This window comes from Monomorium pharaonis, unplaced genomic scaffold, assembly GCF_013373865.1.
Source record: "Monomorium pharaonis isolate MP-MQ-018 unplaced genomic scaffold, ASM1337386v2 scaffold_142, whole genome shotgun sequence".
NCBI lineage: Eukaryota > Metazoa > Arthropoda > Insecta > Hymenoptera > Formicidae > Monomorium > Monomorium pharaonis.
Window position 1 is genome coordinate 1 of NW_023415409.1, and position 17,070 is coordinate 17,070.

The 17,070-nt window shown below is 34.4% G+C and overlaps 1 protein-coding gene and 1 long non-coding RNA gene across 3 annotated transcripts; both read right to left on the reverse strand.

Annotated features, from left to right (window-relative positions):
* Positions 1-1,574: 1,574 nt before the first annotated feature.
* On the reverse strand, positions 1,575-15,686 carry LOC118648045. Of its 2 annotated transcripts, none has more exons than XM_036294247.1 (4): positions 15,458-15,686; positions 6,403-6,538; positions 3,033-3,166; positions 1,575-2,021 (listed from the first exon to the last, which is right to left on the reverse strand). In XM_036294247.1, exons 1-4 carry the CDS (start codon positions 15,590-15,592, stop codon positions 1,977-1,979), a joined length of 450 nt encoding a protein of 149 aa, XP_036150140.1. In that variant the 5' UTR covers positions 15,593-15,686; the 3' UTR covers positions 1,575-1,976. The 2 variants fall into 2 exon arrangements, with proteins under 2 accessions (XP_036150140.1, XP_036150141.1); XM_036294248.1 differs by lacking the exon at positions 1,575-2,021 and adding an exon at positions 2,138-2,161 and having other exon boundaries at positions 15,458-15,685.
* Positions 12,341-15,451, reverse strand: LOC118648046. The gene is made up of 2 exons (XR_004965148.1): positions 12,551-15,451; positions 12,341-12,478 (listed from the first exon to the last, which is right to left on the reverse strand). It is a non-coding gene; the product is annotated as an uncharacterized LOC118648046 (long non-coding RNA).
* Positions 15,687-17,070: the final 1,384 nt, after the last annotated feature.

The following is a 17,070-nucleotide window of genomic DNA, read 5'->3' on the forward strand; positions in this document are numbered from 1 at the left end:
CTCGAGTTCACCTGTAATGAAAAAAATGTACCGTGTTTATATCAATATTTTGTATGATTTTAAAAGCTTTTTCTGTATCCCTTAATTTCTTTTTTTTCAACTCTAGAGTGCTACTGTAAATAAAATTTTATCTAGATGTTAATTCAAGTTTTCATTATTAAAATTTGATAGTTTAAAGTAATATTTAATAAGATCTCTTCACATTACAATAGTGTTATATAATTCAATTGTTCACCTTGCAATCTATAGTTGGAAAACCTATATTAACTCTGGCGGAAAAATTTTCTATAAAATTCTAAAAAACTACAAAAAGTTACAAAAGTGTTTCAATTCTAGCATTTCCAATTGTGTAATTTTTACAGAAAAATGCTAGAATTGAACACTTTTGTAAATTTTTGTAGTTTTTTAGAATTTCGTAGAAATTTTTTCGCCAGGGAATATCAAACACCTTGCAATCTATAATTGAAAAAATTGTTAAAAATGTAATAAAAATTATCTTAAAATTATATAGGTGAATTTTCAGAACAAGAGTAATATTTGAAACTCAGAAAAATATTGGTAGCACTCGAAGGTTCATTTTTGTTTAAAAAGTGAGAATAAATGCTCGGACAAAATGACTTCTTCATGTATACAAAATCTGGACTGAACTTTTCGTTAAGTGGCCGCATAAGATACCCTGAATATAAGATCGTAAAACTGTCGATTTCCATTCGCTCATCAATTATCAGCGAAATGTGGCGGTGATATGCCGCGGTTTGCCGCCCTCTTCGGGCACAGCAAAAGCGTTAAAAGGGCACGATGATTTATGAGTCTCTAAAATCAATTAGCTTTATGTTATATACGTCGAGGCCTGGTTCACTTTACGACACAGCCACCGTGCATTAAGCCGCGTACTTATGCAAGTAAATTAATAATTATTTCAGAGGGATTTCCTCGTGTACTCTAGGAAGTCCCCTGGTTTTTCTTGTTACGCCATATGGAGAGTAATCGTCCATAATAGACAGCGCTACCTGTTTCATTTCCGAACGCTCGCAGGCCTTGCCGATAGGTCATTAAGATGGGTGATCTTATAAAGAATTAATTAACTGGGAAAATACAGATAGATAATTAGGCAAGCCGCTTCGATATATTAAGGGCGGGTAAAACCTGCGGAAGAACAGGGTGGAGCGACGACTGGGGTACTAGTTCATCCTTACTGCTTCCTGCCACTCGTTTACGCGGTAACACGCCTCCCTCGGTAGCCGTAAATGATTTGCGGCGCATACGGCTATAACCATGATGTTTATCGGATTCTTAGGATGCTCGTAAAGCGTCCCAGATTACCGGCTCGCTGTACCAAAGTGAGAGTTCCGGATTAAATGGAAGCTGTTCAGAGTGCGCCGACACCAGAAGAGGATCCCAGCGCGAGAGGAATCTTTATAATTCCTGAATCGCCTGATTCTGTATATCCGCGCGCATAACGGGAACGTCTCGTATATTCGTAACCGATTACGTGTGCGCATTTATTTGTGTGTGTGTGTGTATGTGTGTGTGTGTGTATGTGTGTGTGTGTGTGAGTGATTTTACCCAATTTTCTCAGTTCGCGATACCGTCTATATGGCGCCGTCGTGAATTTATGTCGCATTTCCTGTTGTTTCCATGAGATTTCCACGCACATCTCGTGCGCCTCTCAAACTATATGCACGCACGGAGAACAAGCACGCGCTGCTTCCTCGAGACCCTTAAGCTGACAAGCTGCACTCGTCGCGAGGATCGTCTGCGACGTTATATTTTACGCTTAATGCAGTCAATCACGTATAAGCAATTTTCTTTAATGGAAAAGTGGATTTTTCCCGTTGCTTTCCGAGAACTATTAAATTTTTACATGCACGCAAAGCGAAAAAATAAGAAAGGTATTTAAAAGTCATTCATTAAGTCGGTATTTAAAAAGTATACCCATATAGCACATTTTATCCGAGGAACATCTTGAATACGTCCTAAGGATGTCCTCTAGTCGTCTTTAAAACGTCTCTTGATTTGTGCTGTATAAATAATTCATAGAAGTTATAATTTATATGCTTTAATTTGAAAGGATGTCGATTACATATATCTTTTTTTACGAATTTAGATAGTAGATACGAACGAAGGAAGTCCTTTTGTTAGTATCGATTATCTACGTATCCTGAAATAGAAATTCCAAAAATTAAACATTTAAATAGCCACTGTAAATGAAATAATGTGACAATTGTATGTTAATGTAACTTTGAAGAATTAATTTTTTTTTACTATGGGACGTGTAGCTCCATTAAATGGAAAGAAATAATTAGTATCTTCTTGTAAGTGTATATATTTTAGAAAATTGTTGTAAAGGCAATATAAGAGCTTTAATTTTTATATGCCACGCGGAGCGTCTAATATATACGTGTTGGCTTTTATAGATGTTTGACGCGTTTGTAAACGCAAAGTTAAAGTCAGTAGAATAAGCAGGTTACAATCAGACATGAAGAGCTTTTCATATTGACAGCATTATCACTAATGGCAGTAATGAAGAAAGAAGCAACACAGATTACAAAGTGAAGTATCATGTCAAATGAACAACGTAATAGTTTATTTCAAAATCACCATTATTGTTACATTCACTGAAATAGTCCTCATCGAAATAATAAAATTGATAGATGTATGAAGCAATATTTTTCAATTTTTCCCCCAAAGTACCGAATAATTGAAACATTTTTTCCAAATTTAAGAGAATTGCGCATTTATCGGAATACAAAACTCACCTGATCAAATCTTTCTAAATTAGAAAGCAATCGAAAAACTCGAATGGTCAATTTGTCAATTGGAGTTGTTCATTCAGTAGGACTGTTCGGAAGATAGAAATTGAAACTGTCGCTCGGTAGGAAAGGGCGGCGGAAAATTTTACGGTAACAGTATATCCGGGAACAAGACACGGGTTGAATTAATATTTATAGTATTTTGTGTCGTGAGTCAGCGAGAATGTTCAAGAGGGGGGGGAGGGGATCTATCGATGCTTTCCACATTCATCAACCTACCGGTTTGCCGTTGACAGTCCACGTCACGTTGGCTGGAGGATTTCCCGATGGTACCGTGCAGTTTCCACGTACAGTATCACCCACTGCATAGCGCAGCTTCTCGATCCGCAGCGTCGGATCGCCGTTCGGCAGACCTGTAATTCAAGGTATTTTCTTATAGCGACAGCTGAACGCGATTGCGCAGCGCCAGAAATACGGTTTTTGTTATATGGATAACGGACACGTTCGACTATTGTCACGTCTGCGTCTCCTACGCTGCTGCTACCGATTATAAAAACAGTCTTGACACCGCGAAACCGCCACGATACTTCGATCCGGATCATTGTGTCAAAGAAACAGGTCGCGCAGAAATCGCGAATGACACTTCTTGCGCTATTTAGTGACCTCTCGAGCGGCGTAACGAATATCTTTAGAGTGCAAATAGTTCGAGACATACATTTTTTTTTTATAAATATTAATGAAGTAATGTCCGCCTATCTTTAGCTTTATGACAGTACCGATATCAATTATGTGCGTATAAACGTAAAATGGTAAACAAAACAATAGTCCTTCGTTTTTATATCGAGAAAGCACTTTCAAATCGCTTTCCATGCAATACATCGTGCTTTGTTAATTGTCCCGCAGTTATATGAGCCGTTGCACCCACACGAACACACGGGGATACGCTGGGCGACGCGTTAAAAAATGTAACTTTTATCCGTGGACAATGGGGGAGAGGATTTCCGTCTCTATACGCGGATATCGCTGTGGCGCTGCGCAGCGCGGCGCGTTGCGCATCTCGGGGAAATTGAATTGGAAGAGCGATGCGCGTCCGCCGTAAATTAGAAGTAGCGTTTCCGTACAAAGCCCGAGGCGTTGCGCCTTCATAAATATAAAACGCGTTCGTAGCTCTACTCAAAATTGGCCTTTTCGAGTCCTCGCGATAAGTCAGCGGACGTTTCCGCGAACATCATCGTCATTAAAAGCGAAGAAGCTTTCGAGGAACTTCACTCGCGACATATATATACGTATAACGTATCGCGTAAATCTCGGGGAGGATCATTATAACGTCCACAGAAGGCAAGCGAGTCCCTCCTCGCGGTAAACTGTCAAGGAATTGTCTCACTTTCCCGCAACGCGACGACTTCCGCCTCGGGCCGAGTCCTTCCTCTCGCGCGACGAGTGCTCCTCTCAAGGACGCGGCCGGGAAAATTATCATTTTCAACCTCGTCGTGTGTCGCGTGGAACGGGATGACCGCCGGCCCCCGTGAGAACTGGGAAAGAGGAAACGGAGTGCCCGGTCGAGAGAGCGGCAAGGAGCGGGATACACGGAGCGAGATACAAGGAGAGTTTTGAACCCCCTTCCTTTCCCCCCCCTCCTCCTCTTCGCCCTTCTCACGATCTAGTATCTGGAGCTTTTACGAGCGATCTGTGATCGGAAAGAGGAGGCAATTACCTCGTCCCTTCGAAAGGGGGATCGCTGCCGTGCCGTGTCGTGGCCGTCGTCGTTAGGTCGACGCACGACGACGGCGACAAGGAACGGTGGGAACGAGACCCCGCGACGCTCTCTCTTCGACGATCTTCGCGTCTCCTTCCCTTTTCGCAGCCGCCGCCGCCCGTCTCTCTCTTTCTCTCTCTCTTTCTCTTCGCTTAACTGCGTTTTAATTGGGTGCGATTACGGTGACAATACTAAGTCGTCGTGTAGGATAATCAACGATAATGAAAGGCGCTCGCGAGAGACACGCGAGAGGGAAGAGAGGAAGAGACGACCCTCGTATCAAGTCGTGGGCAAAGGCGACCGAGAAAAAAAGAGTTTAGCGGGTCCGACCGAATCCGCGATTCATCACGGATCCTCATCCTTCTCCGCTGATTGTTAACTGCCCTCGAACGGGACGGGATAAAATGTTTTTATTGAATTTTAACAATGTGCGTCCCAGCTGGTGCGGAATGGATGTCGCTTATATACGAAGGACGTTTAGTTCGCAAAAAGCGCTGTCTCGTAGCGATTGGTCGCAGCAATTATCCGCGTTACGAACAGGAATTATATGAGGCGATCGTGCGCGCCCGCCGAAACAACGTTAGCCGATGGAATAGTAGTTATAAATTAACGATATCCATTTAACGCTTTAATGGCGTCAAATGGCGAAATTAACGGCGGACTTTCACGCTTTTTCAGCTCGCCGGACGAGATGGGATGAACGAAGAATTCAATAAGCATCGCCAATCGAAGAATTCTGTCTTGCAGACAGGTTTATTGCGTGCTTATCAAGGCTAATGACGCCTAGCTTTTTGTCATCTCGCACGGTGTAAGCAGCTATCTGTAACGTTAATTTGTAATTTCCCCTCTGACGCGCAATACGAGTGAGAAACTGGAATTAATTGTACATTTCACAGCTTCCATGTAATCTGAAAAAAATGAGAACGACTTTCTTGATTGTCATAGTTTTTAGATTGTCAAACTTTTCAAGTTTGATAAATTTTCACAAATTTCAGTGGTTAAAAACTTATCAAGCATTATTTTATAACGTAAAGCTCATAAAATATAATTTCAAAGTTTATAAAATAAAAACAATACACGGAAAGAACGGTTTCGTCAAATATCTAAAAATTAACTATAGATATAGCTCTGACAATAATGTCAAATTATTAAAGTAATTATGTAGGGCATTCAAACTGATTGTCAAAAATCTTGAGTGTCATAAAAATGAACATTCAACATATTTTTAAATTGTAAACCAAATTAAACCAACAAAATAAAATTATAAAACAGTTTGTATATACAAATGCGATGGAAAATCATATAATAGAAAACTTGTTATAAAGGTATTGCAACAAAAACTAAAAAATGTGCACGAATGAAGAGCGTACATACCGAAGTTTAATTTATGTTACGCCATGAAATAAAAATTCGATGTTACAGAAAGCACTTATCTACCTGACGTTGTAAAAACATGAAGATTAAAAACCTATTTTAGATTATATTTTCTCGCATATTTCAGCAATTTGCACACAGTAATTTTTCACTTTTTTACCATATTTTTCCTGTTAAATGGTTGAGTATCTCTCTGATGTTTTCCTGCATATTATGTGCCGAGATATTATTTTGATTAAAATTTCAGTATTTCATTACTACAATTAATCTTGTAATTAATTAGCTGCAATTGATTATTATATTTTGCGGACAATGCTTTCACAATATCATATTTTAAATGTTAATGCGTGTGTACGAGTAACACTATAGGCTCTTTTGGTCACATATTTACTCATATCGGAATTCATAGGAAGGTATTTGTTTGCTCAGCTATGCGTTCAGCTACACCTTTCAGTCCTCGCAGTACACATATCGTATTATCTTCGCTCAGATGTAAAATACGTTCCTCCAGATACTCACTAACTACGTGCATGTAACCAGAAACCATTACAGTATTAAACGAGGGAGAATCTCCGGAGACTTCGCAACGATATTTGCCAGTATGATTGGGCTGTACATCCTTCAGAACCACTCGATGCGCGTCGCTCCGATTTGTCTGAAATACAATTAACAAGTATTATTTATGATGACAGAGATATGTCCATAAATTATGAATTATTTGTATAACCAATGTTATGTATGCAATAATCGACAAAATCCTGCAATTATAAAGTTCACGTTATTCAGATCGTATTGTGTAATATATGATCATAAATATACATGTAATATTTGGATATGTATAATGTACTTTAAAATCGTATTAAAGCAAAACGTTTCAACAAGTATACACTTTACATTTTAATCCCTTCATTTAAAAGAATATTTATTTATTAATATTTGTAATAAATTTATTACCGTGTATAATTTATTACCATTATAACGTTTTATTATCATTTATATTAAGTATTCATTAGTTTATCAAATATCAACAATAAAAAACATGCATATTATAAAATTCGTGACCATTTAGTTTGACGATTATTTAAAAACTCTGTACCGTTTTATTTATGTATATAAATGAAAGATGTTTATTATCGTTATTAAGAGAAATATCAGTAATTTGAAAAATTTTTAATATTTTAAAAAGTTGGTTTATAAAACCATATTATACCTATTTCTCTTTTACTTTCGGTGCATTAAATGACCAGCGCTAGGAAGATAATTATATAATTACACAAGTCACTCCCATAATACTGTTCGCAATATTTCATCGTTATACCGATATCGCAACTACAAAGACGACGTCTTTTGTGATGATATTTCGTCACGGTAAAACTATACCGTTAAAAACATCAGATTAATAACTCCCTCCTCTTTCTCTGTCTCTCTTCAGAGCAAAAAAAAAAAAGCCATACGAGGCAAGATGAAAAAGGAGCGGGTCGAGATCAGACGGATGAATTACATATTATTCGTGTTGTAAATGACCGACAATGGTCATAGGGGAGGCCTGCTGAAAATTTTGAGTTAATTCAACATCAACCACGGAATTAACCGACCGTATGAGCGAGTGCCCTGGCAAGTGCCATTTATTGCAAATCGATTGCACTTACTCGCCCCCTTTGACGTCCTCGCGCGCTGGCTCGTCCGCGGCAAACAATACCCTAGCAACAGGGATTAATCATATGTTGCCGGTGGCAGCGTATATAAATCACACAATTAATTTTCCTGCGGTTTGCTTCGTGTTTGTGGCAACGGCACGCGCGTACATATGCCCGCATTAGGATGGACGACCATAGCGATGGAGAATTGAGTTAATCTCGAGGAATGTCTTTAAGCTTCTTTCCAGCTCATAAGCCGAAAAAAGGAGCAGCGGATACTAATATCATTCTAATTGACTAAGTTTCTTTCAAACGTTAGAGTCGCAAAGCGCACGGAAAGAAATTACTTAGAAGTAACGTGAATGTCAGTAGTTATAATTTTTCTGTCATTACTAAAAGTTAGCTATTAAAAGATAAAATACGTTTGCTGCGAAATGCAACTTTATTAAGTTAAAATTAAAGGTGTATTTTAACTAGAGGAGGATTAGAACAATAACAATTGTTTTTAATACTTTACAGGAACAAAATTGTAAATTCAAATTGTAATTGTTTATGAGACGCTGGCACGTATATTTTATTCTAGCAGCAAATATTTTTTGTAGTTAGCTGCTACATTTAAATAACTATTGTAAAGAATTCTTTCCATTATTAGTATAGTTGAATTATAATAGTTTAATTGTCGAAACTGCAGTGTAAACTGTATCAACGAGCTTCGGTTTTTCGCGAGGCCGAACTTGTGTCGTGTCACGTTTTAACTGTATAAATGTAAATTGTCTCTTTGTGATTTCCAATTGAAACACGCATTGCCATACGTGTTATACCATATCGAGCGCAATAAAGGTAAAAGAAAGGCGCAATCAACATGCACTAATAGTGCAATAGTACAATTATACGAAATTTCGCGGAAATTAGTACGTAGTAAGTTACCCGTGATTGGAGTGGCTGAATGATCGTTATATTTTCGGATATTCAATTATATCTTAATTAGCCATTAACTCGCATATCGGACCGATCGGCGTGAAGTTGGCCGCCGCGCGAAGTTGGCCACCGCGTGAGCCTCGTCATTTTTGCTTATTCACGGGACGCCACTGGCACGGGACGGTTCGACTCCGCGTCGAGCGGAGCGAATTCAATTAGTAACAGGTTTAATTGGTAAGTTGATCGCGACTCGCGACACGTAGACATTTGTTAATCACGCAGCTTCGAGACGCACGACTCAGGCGACTCGTCGGTGGTCGAAACGTTGCGTTTTTTCACGAGAATACTCACGATGTCGGTAGATTGGCAAGTACGCCGGAACGACCGGCCGATAATATGACTGCCGTATCTCGTGACACTTTCATCCTCGATCTTAGGCTTTATTGGACATCGATTCGCCCACGTCCCTGACTCAAGATGATAGCCTCGAATCGCACGAACGCGTGTGTATTACGCGTGTATCAAATATCTATCATCGAAGATGTCGAGAATGCCAAAGGCGCAGTGACGTCACCGCTGCTTCACGTAGCGGATGGTGCGTGAAGTTGGTCGCGCGACTTTTCGTCTGACATTCCTCCGTTTATGCGTCGATATGCGGGGCATCGACCGAGCATCAAGTGACATACATACGCTGATAGAAGAAAAAAGTCGAAATATTTAGAACCAAATATTTCTTGCGCATGATTTTCGATGTTTATTAGTTATAAAAAACTTATAAAAAACTTCGGTTTAATAACGAAATATACATGTTCTGTAAAATATTCTGTGAATATACATTTTATAAAATATCTTATTTAAAAAGGTATAAGCATTTAACAATGGGTAAAAATAAATGGTTTATTTGCTAGGAACAAAATTTTTATTTCGTTAAAATAAATTAAACAAAATTTAAACAAAATTATTAAAATAAATAATTTGTTAGAGAAAATACTTAAAATTTTTTGTGAGATATAATGTTTATTTTATTTAAAAAATTTAATTTCTGAGAATGAACTAATAAATAAGAACAATATATTTAGAGAAATGTATATTTTCTTTTACTAATTTTTTATTTTTAAAAATATCGAAGAAAACATCACAAGAAATATTTGGTTTAAATATTTCTACTTTTTTCCTTTCAGTAATAATTTATTTTATTCTTGCTTCGCTCAATTTTTTTCCCGCATATTATTCTTTTGCGATGTATAATGATGCACATCTCGTGTCGGATAACATGTCATATAAACTACAAAGTGTCGCACGATCAATATTGCCGTTATCTATATAAAATTTTATCTATATAATATTTTATCTATATAAAATTTAGTAGATGAGAAATAGCTTTGTCTTATCTTTATGTAAATTATTAGAATGTATTTTATTTTTATCTATATAAGATTTTATCTATATGAGATTAAAAATAATTTTTTTTTTCAAATTACTTAAGTTAATGTGAACAACAACGAGTATGAAGTTTGAGTTTAACTTCAACGTTCAAGTTAATATTATTCAAACAAATTTTTTTGAAATATAAACTACAATTTGCACAGATAAGAAAATAGTAGTGTCATGTAAAAGTTGCCTAAAAATTATAGATGCAAACTTTAACAAGAAACTTTTTTAGTTATTATAAAAAAATATGAGTTATATATTTCTTCTATATTAACATTGACTTTTATTTACGTATTGAATCAAATCAAAAGTGAAACGTCTTGTAGGATTATAAATGAAAATATAAACAGAAATGAAAACCGAAAATCTTTTGATACTATATTTGACTAATATAGGATCAGATATTATATTTTATTATTATTTAATACTGATCCGCATATTGGACTAGTCCTTGGTGAAAATTTTTTTAGAATTTCTATATAATATCTTAGAAAATTTTTCAGATTTCTTAATCTAATAGTTCAGAATACAGAATCAGTGTTGAAATATAAAACTTATGTTTTGATATAAAATTACTTTGTCATAGAATTCAATTGGTTTAATGTATTCTATTTCTCATTTAAGATCCCTTTCGCGAGTGAGTGTGAGTGTAACGAGGAGATCTAAGAGGAAGAGGAAGTCTGGAAAAAGGCATCAGGCATCGGCGGAACAACCATGAAGGTATTTTATTATTAACATATAATTTCTTATTTGCGAAATCAATGCTTATTTCCATTTTCTACATTCGTATGATTCGTATGATTAAGTAACAATTAAAAAAAGAGTGTTTTATCTACAAAAACTATAGACTTTTTAAAACTTTTAGCAAATTATATAATTATTTTATTAAACATCTGCTTATGAACAAAATAAAAAATCCCGTGCGCGCTTTAATTATTGTTTGAAATATCGACAAAATTTTTAGGACGCTATTATAATTTGGATTTTATGTTTCTTTGTTACAGGTCAACGTAATATTATTTCCGCTGCTGCGCATCGTATCAGTGAGTACTAAATTGACTATCGATCGTTTGACTTAGAAACTATCCGATCTCGATATCTTAGACTGTTAAATTAATACATTGTATACATCACTGAAGTATCGTATATCCCAATATATAAATCTTCGGAATATTCTATAAACAATACAATAATGTGGCTATTTAAAATAAAAATTAGCTGTCTTTATTATTATATTTAATAAACGATATTTTTATTCATGCTTGCAAAAAGAGACAAATAATGGCATTTAATTTAACAACTAAATTATAAAACAACTCGGTACTTTTGAACATTAAAAATCTTCTAAAATTTTTTGCAAAAAACACAAACTTTTATATAAAATTATTGTATAAAGTAAGATTAAGTAAAATAATTTTACGAGATAAAACAATTTGTTCTGCATATTATGGATAAGATTTTTAGCTTTCCCAAAGTTTGCCATTTAACTTACCACAACAATCGTTAAAGACACATTCTTGGTCATTACTAATAGTTTATTTTATACAAATTACCTCACCAGATCCTGTTAAACTTCTTCCATCGAAAAAGTTTTACTCTTTAAATAAATATTTTGTCCATTATTTGTCTGGAGGTCGCTCGGATACGTGATGGTTATTATCTAATGGAATAATGGATCTTTACGCGTGCATCGCGTTTATCTCGAAAAATATAATAGCAGCCCCGTGTATCCGGATGGGAGATCAACTGGCACGCTCATGCATGTAAAAGCAACCACGGTGTACAATCGTTTTACTTCACATGCCTGGGTTACATAATATAGCGATTCAACAATGCCCGGCGTAACGTGCTCACGCATAAATTCATCGAACTCGCCTGGCAATATTAATATTGTTACCCGTTTGCTACGAAATACGAAGCGGTAACGACTAATATTCCCTGCGCCTATACCTCTACACATGTATCGCGCTCTCGTCGCTTCGGCAACCTCATCGCATCCGCGGTCGCAACGGCAATTCTCGCTCTATATTTCTCTTCCCCGCCAGAAGTGCGTCGCGATTTATTGGCCGGAGTGCGCTGTCCGTATTTTCCGCCGGTAAAATCTAATTGGAAAACCATTGCGTGCAAAAGAGTACTCCGTTGGCCGAACTCGCGCCACGTGGAAATCGTATGGCTGCATAAAGGATTGAGCCGTTCTTTCAATTTGGCCCTCAAAACATTGATTTTTTTGACGGTTACTTTTATCCGCGACAACTATGCACATTTTGTATAACTTGATTATTGTATAAACAAATCAAGCGTTTCATTTCTTCTCGTAATTGTCTCTATTTATGCCCCGAGATGTAATCAATCAAAAGTTCGAGTCTCATAATTCTTTGAATTAAAATCTTATCTTTAAATAATATTGCATTAAAAACGATTAACCGCATTACTTAATTATACAATTTGTTTTAACATCATTATTTTTTTTCTACCGAAACAATATAATTAAACTAATTCAAAAGATATTTTATAATAAAAAGGGAAAAATAATTATTTATGTTTTTATATAAATTAAAAAATGTATAAGGACACCTGTGTGTGCGTTTCCATTTTTGTCCAATATTTTGCTGAAACGAAAAAAAAAAGTTATTATACAATTTAAAACTGGAATACTTTGAGAGACAGAGTAAATGCTTAACTTTAATTCGGATTGAATAAAGCTGTTAGCTGTGCTTTAGTTCAGCTTGGATAAAGCTTTTAACAGCTTTTTTTTTTTAACTCACTCCGAAAACGTTGATTTTGCAGCGACTATTCTTTCTTTCTCTCACGACACGTACACACATGTACGTGTATAGTTCGAAATATCGTGTAGCATGGATTGGACTCCTCTGTTCTCATTTCTTTTTCTGTCGATGCGACGGCACGTAATCGACCGCGCGCATGCAGACTTCCCTCTTCCTGTCATGATAAATTCTATTCTAACATTCTATTAACAAGTATGGAAACGCAAAAAAATTTCTTTCGCAAAAGGGTCTCGTGAGGGGAGAATTCAGTGAACTCACGCAAGATTCTTATTGAAAAAAATGAGGGAAATTATTGGACGCCTTTTAATTTAAAATGACAAAGAGACACTTTCATATAGCTTTTTATACAAGCGCGCGTGCGCGCGGTAATGAAAAGTAGATTACCAAACTTTGTTGCAGCAAACGACGTTAGTTAGTGGAAAATAATATCTTTTACATTAATAAGCGAGATAAAGAGGGGTCATTCCAAACCAGAGCACGTAGCGCCGAGCCGTTTTCAAAATAATATTGAAATTTATCATGTTTGATTTATCATACGGCTTTACGTGCATCCGTGCATCGATATTGTTATGCAATGATAATGGTTGATTGACATTTTATGCCTGCTAGGTAAAATGTGAATTATTGTTCTCGTTTGTACACAGTAATTCTCATTTCTCATCAAGTTGATATGGAAAAATGACGAGTTTAATAGCGCGAATAGTTTGATTACTGGGTAATGAAAGGAATCTTGGGTATGTAACGGTATACGAATCGCAATAAGGTTACAGATTAAAGGCGCTTCTTAGATGGAAAAATTTTCTATTTTGTAATAAAAGATTGCTATCTATTAAATACTAGATATCACCCGTGGTTCTATTTTATGTTTATGCTTCAATGTACGTCTCTGCATTAGCAGCTTGGCGATCGTATGTATTTTGCATGGATATATACGTATTCCATTGCATATTTATTAAGCGTAAAATAGATGGCTGTTATAATTCCTACCGCCGAATGATTAATGACATTACCTGGGTTATATTTCGCGTACGTGATAATTTAGTTTAATTGTTCCACACCACACATACTTCTTTAATCTACAATATATTATGTTTCTTTTTACTTATTTTATCAAATTAATTTCCACAACAGAAATATAACATAGTGGCAAAGTATTACATATAAACATTTTTATATTAAAAGTATAGTTTTTCCGAACGTAAAATGTGAAGTATAATTGCTCTACAAAATAACATCTACAAAAAGTAAATGTCCTTTACATTTTCGTATCGCGATAGGAAAGGTACGTAGATGCTATACGTTTTCTTTTGGAATCGTCGCGCTAACGGATTTCAAATATTGAATGACAAAACATTAAAGCATGTTAGGGAAACGAATGGCACTGCCGTTTGCCCATATTCTATCAAAGCGAAATTATTTATGTATATTTTATTATACCAGTTAATGTACCCTGCAAAAGTCTTTTTTTTAATAATATACGTAATTTTTATAGAATTGCTTATAATTACGTTAATAATGTTTTTTGTTGGTCAAAAGTCAGAGGTGATGTTTATATTTTACTGTATAAAATGCGCTCATACGATATAACGAAAAACATACAATGAGAAATAAAATTTCTATGATTATATGGCGCTTTAATTGATAGGTTTATATATTTTTACAGACATTTTAGTTTCTGTAACAGTTATTTCTTCTTCATGCATGCCAGATATGCGCTGCAAATATTCGTTTGCATATACAGTATGCAATCTGCCCTGCATTTTGTGTATGTTATGACGTGAATGCTATTTCATTCCACCGATATTGACTGCGAGAGGGTTGTCGTTTTACCATGAAGCACCAAAATAACATTTTTAAGTGAAAAATATGACGATAATAGTAATAATATAAATGTTACGTAAATTATATCTGTTGTATAGAGTAAGTTGTAATATTAAACCAAAATTTGAAGCCACAAATTTTCTATTAATTTAGAACCAATTTTTTTTAGAATAAAAATATAAGATTTTATATATTTTTTAATTTACATTATAAAAAGTCGTACATATAAACGACTTTTATAAGTATTTCTCTCTTTTTAGTTTTGAAAAGAATATTGCAATAAATATAATTAAAGTACATCTAACTAATAAAGTACATCTAAGTAATAAAGATAACTAAAAGATAAAGTAATGAGATAGTTTGTACAAAATATTTACAATGAAAAAAAAGCTTTACAATTTTTGAACTAATTTAAACTTAGATGCTTAATTTGATGAGCTTTATTTCCATCTTCTCAAACTTTGATACTTCTACTTCAAATACGGATACACAAAACTTGATTTACTGAAAAACAGAAGGCCGTATTTATTAAGAAGTATTAAAAAAGTTTTTAAAATGTTTGATTGTGAACGAACCAGTGAAACTAGGCTCTAGCGTGTCTATTTAACAAGTTTAAATAGTTTTAAAAAATAGTAGAATATTTTACATTCTTTATGATGTCATAAGTTAACGTGGTAAAGATGGAATTGGTTCTATATTTAAATACTTCATGCATGGTTATTTATATAATAGTTATTGGCACAATCAGTATAATCAGTATAATGCATCATAATAATTTAATAGTATAGAACTTCTTTTATCGAAATTAAAAGTTAAAAATCTTTAAAGTTTTGATGTTAATTGACGTATTATTAAATAAATACAAATTATTAATTTATCTTACATCAATTGTATTAAGCTCTACTTTCTAAGATGAAACAGTACATTAGAAAAATTGCACGTCTAGGTCTGTCCAGCAACATTTTATTTAATGTTACGTACCACAACTCTTGCCCCAAGTTCTCCAAATACTGCAATCGGTGGCATTTCCTTAGGGACATATCGAAAAAATTCCGTGCCTTTGTACCATTTGACAGTGTAAAGAGTATCCGATTGTAGATCGTATCTGCAGGACATGTTGACTGTCGTACCAACTGCCACTGCCAATGGAATGTCGATCGACACATTGCTTAATCCGCGAACGTCTAAAATAGATAAAACAAGTTACTGTTAATTTTTCTATTTAAATATTAAATATCGAATGGATAAATTATAGTTAAATAGAAAAATTATTTTTATATTTTTTCTTATTACATAAAATTTTAAACTTGTTAAGTTTTACGAAAGTTTAATGGATTTTATAAAAGCATGTCAAATCTTCGATAAACTTGCATTGACTGGAACAATTTTCAATATTAAAAAAGAACTTTTGTTAAAAGCGCAATACTATTCTTTCATGTAATTTTGATGAAAAAATATGATTGTTTTATACATACAAAGTTTAAAACTTTTTTGTGCAGCTATAAATGCTATTACTAGTCGACCACAGCAGTCGATAATTAAACTGTATTTTTTGGTTTTTTGTATAAAAATGTTAACTCCATTATTGTATATACTTTACTTATGGAAAAGGACTTATATTTCTGTATAATCAGTTGTGTGAAAAATATTACGTTTAATCGACAAAACAATTCTATTAGTATCTCTTTGAAAAAATCTCTTTAAACCTTTTTAAACTTTTATTTAACAAATATAGAGCATGACTTTTATTATCTACATATGTTTGTAAAATTTTTAGTAAGAAAATTGTTTATTTTTAGTCGTATAAAATTTAGATTGTTTCGGTATATTTATTAACATCAAAAAGGTGCGCGTTGAAAAATTTATCAGTAAGATTTAATTATTTTATGAGTTTGTATTTATGAAATCTGTGAACAACAATATTCTTATACACTACTCTTTTTAATAATACAATTATATATTTATTAATTGTATTATATTCAGACGTATAAAAACATATAATCGCGTAAAAAATTTTTCTTGATATCTACGATCTTATAACTTAAGTAATTTAAATATAATATCTACACACACACGCGCGCATACACACATACACACACACACACAAATATAAGATATAATATAATGTTAAAAAGGTTACTTCTTTTAGCTCACTTATTTTAATAATTTAATAATTTAAATAAACGAGTGTTGAAACTTTTCATGTAATCTTGGCAACGCCATCAACGGTGTTCGCCCGGATTCGGACGAACGAGAGGCAGTTTGCCAAAAAACTCTGGAGAAGATAGCAAAAAATAACATCACGGCCGTTGACTTTTAAGCATCTATTGTGCACTTACTTAGATCGAGTTTGGAACTTATTATCATTCCAATACACTTAATGTATCCTGATGTCATGCATTATTTATCGAAGGTTTGGAAGAGGATTGCTCTTTAAACAAGTTGGTTTTAATAAAGTTTCCAAGGATCGATACAGAATTCTTCCTAATTGATGGATCATTTATCCTAAAGATAAAGATCTGTAACGCTAACGAATAATTTAATAATATAGTTCAAGAAAACTATTTTACACGAGAATATAGTATAGACCGCGA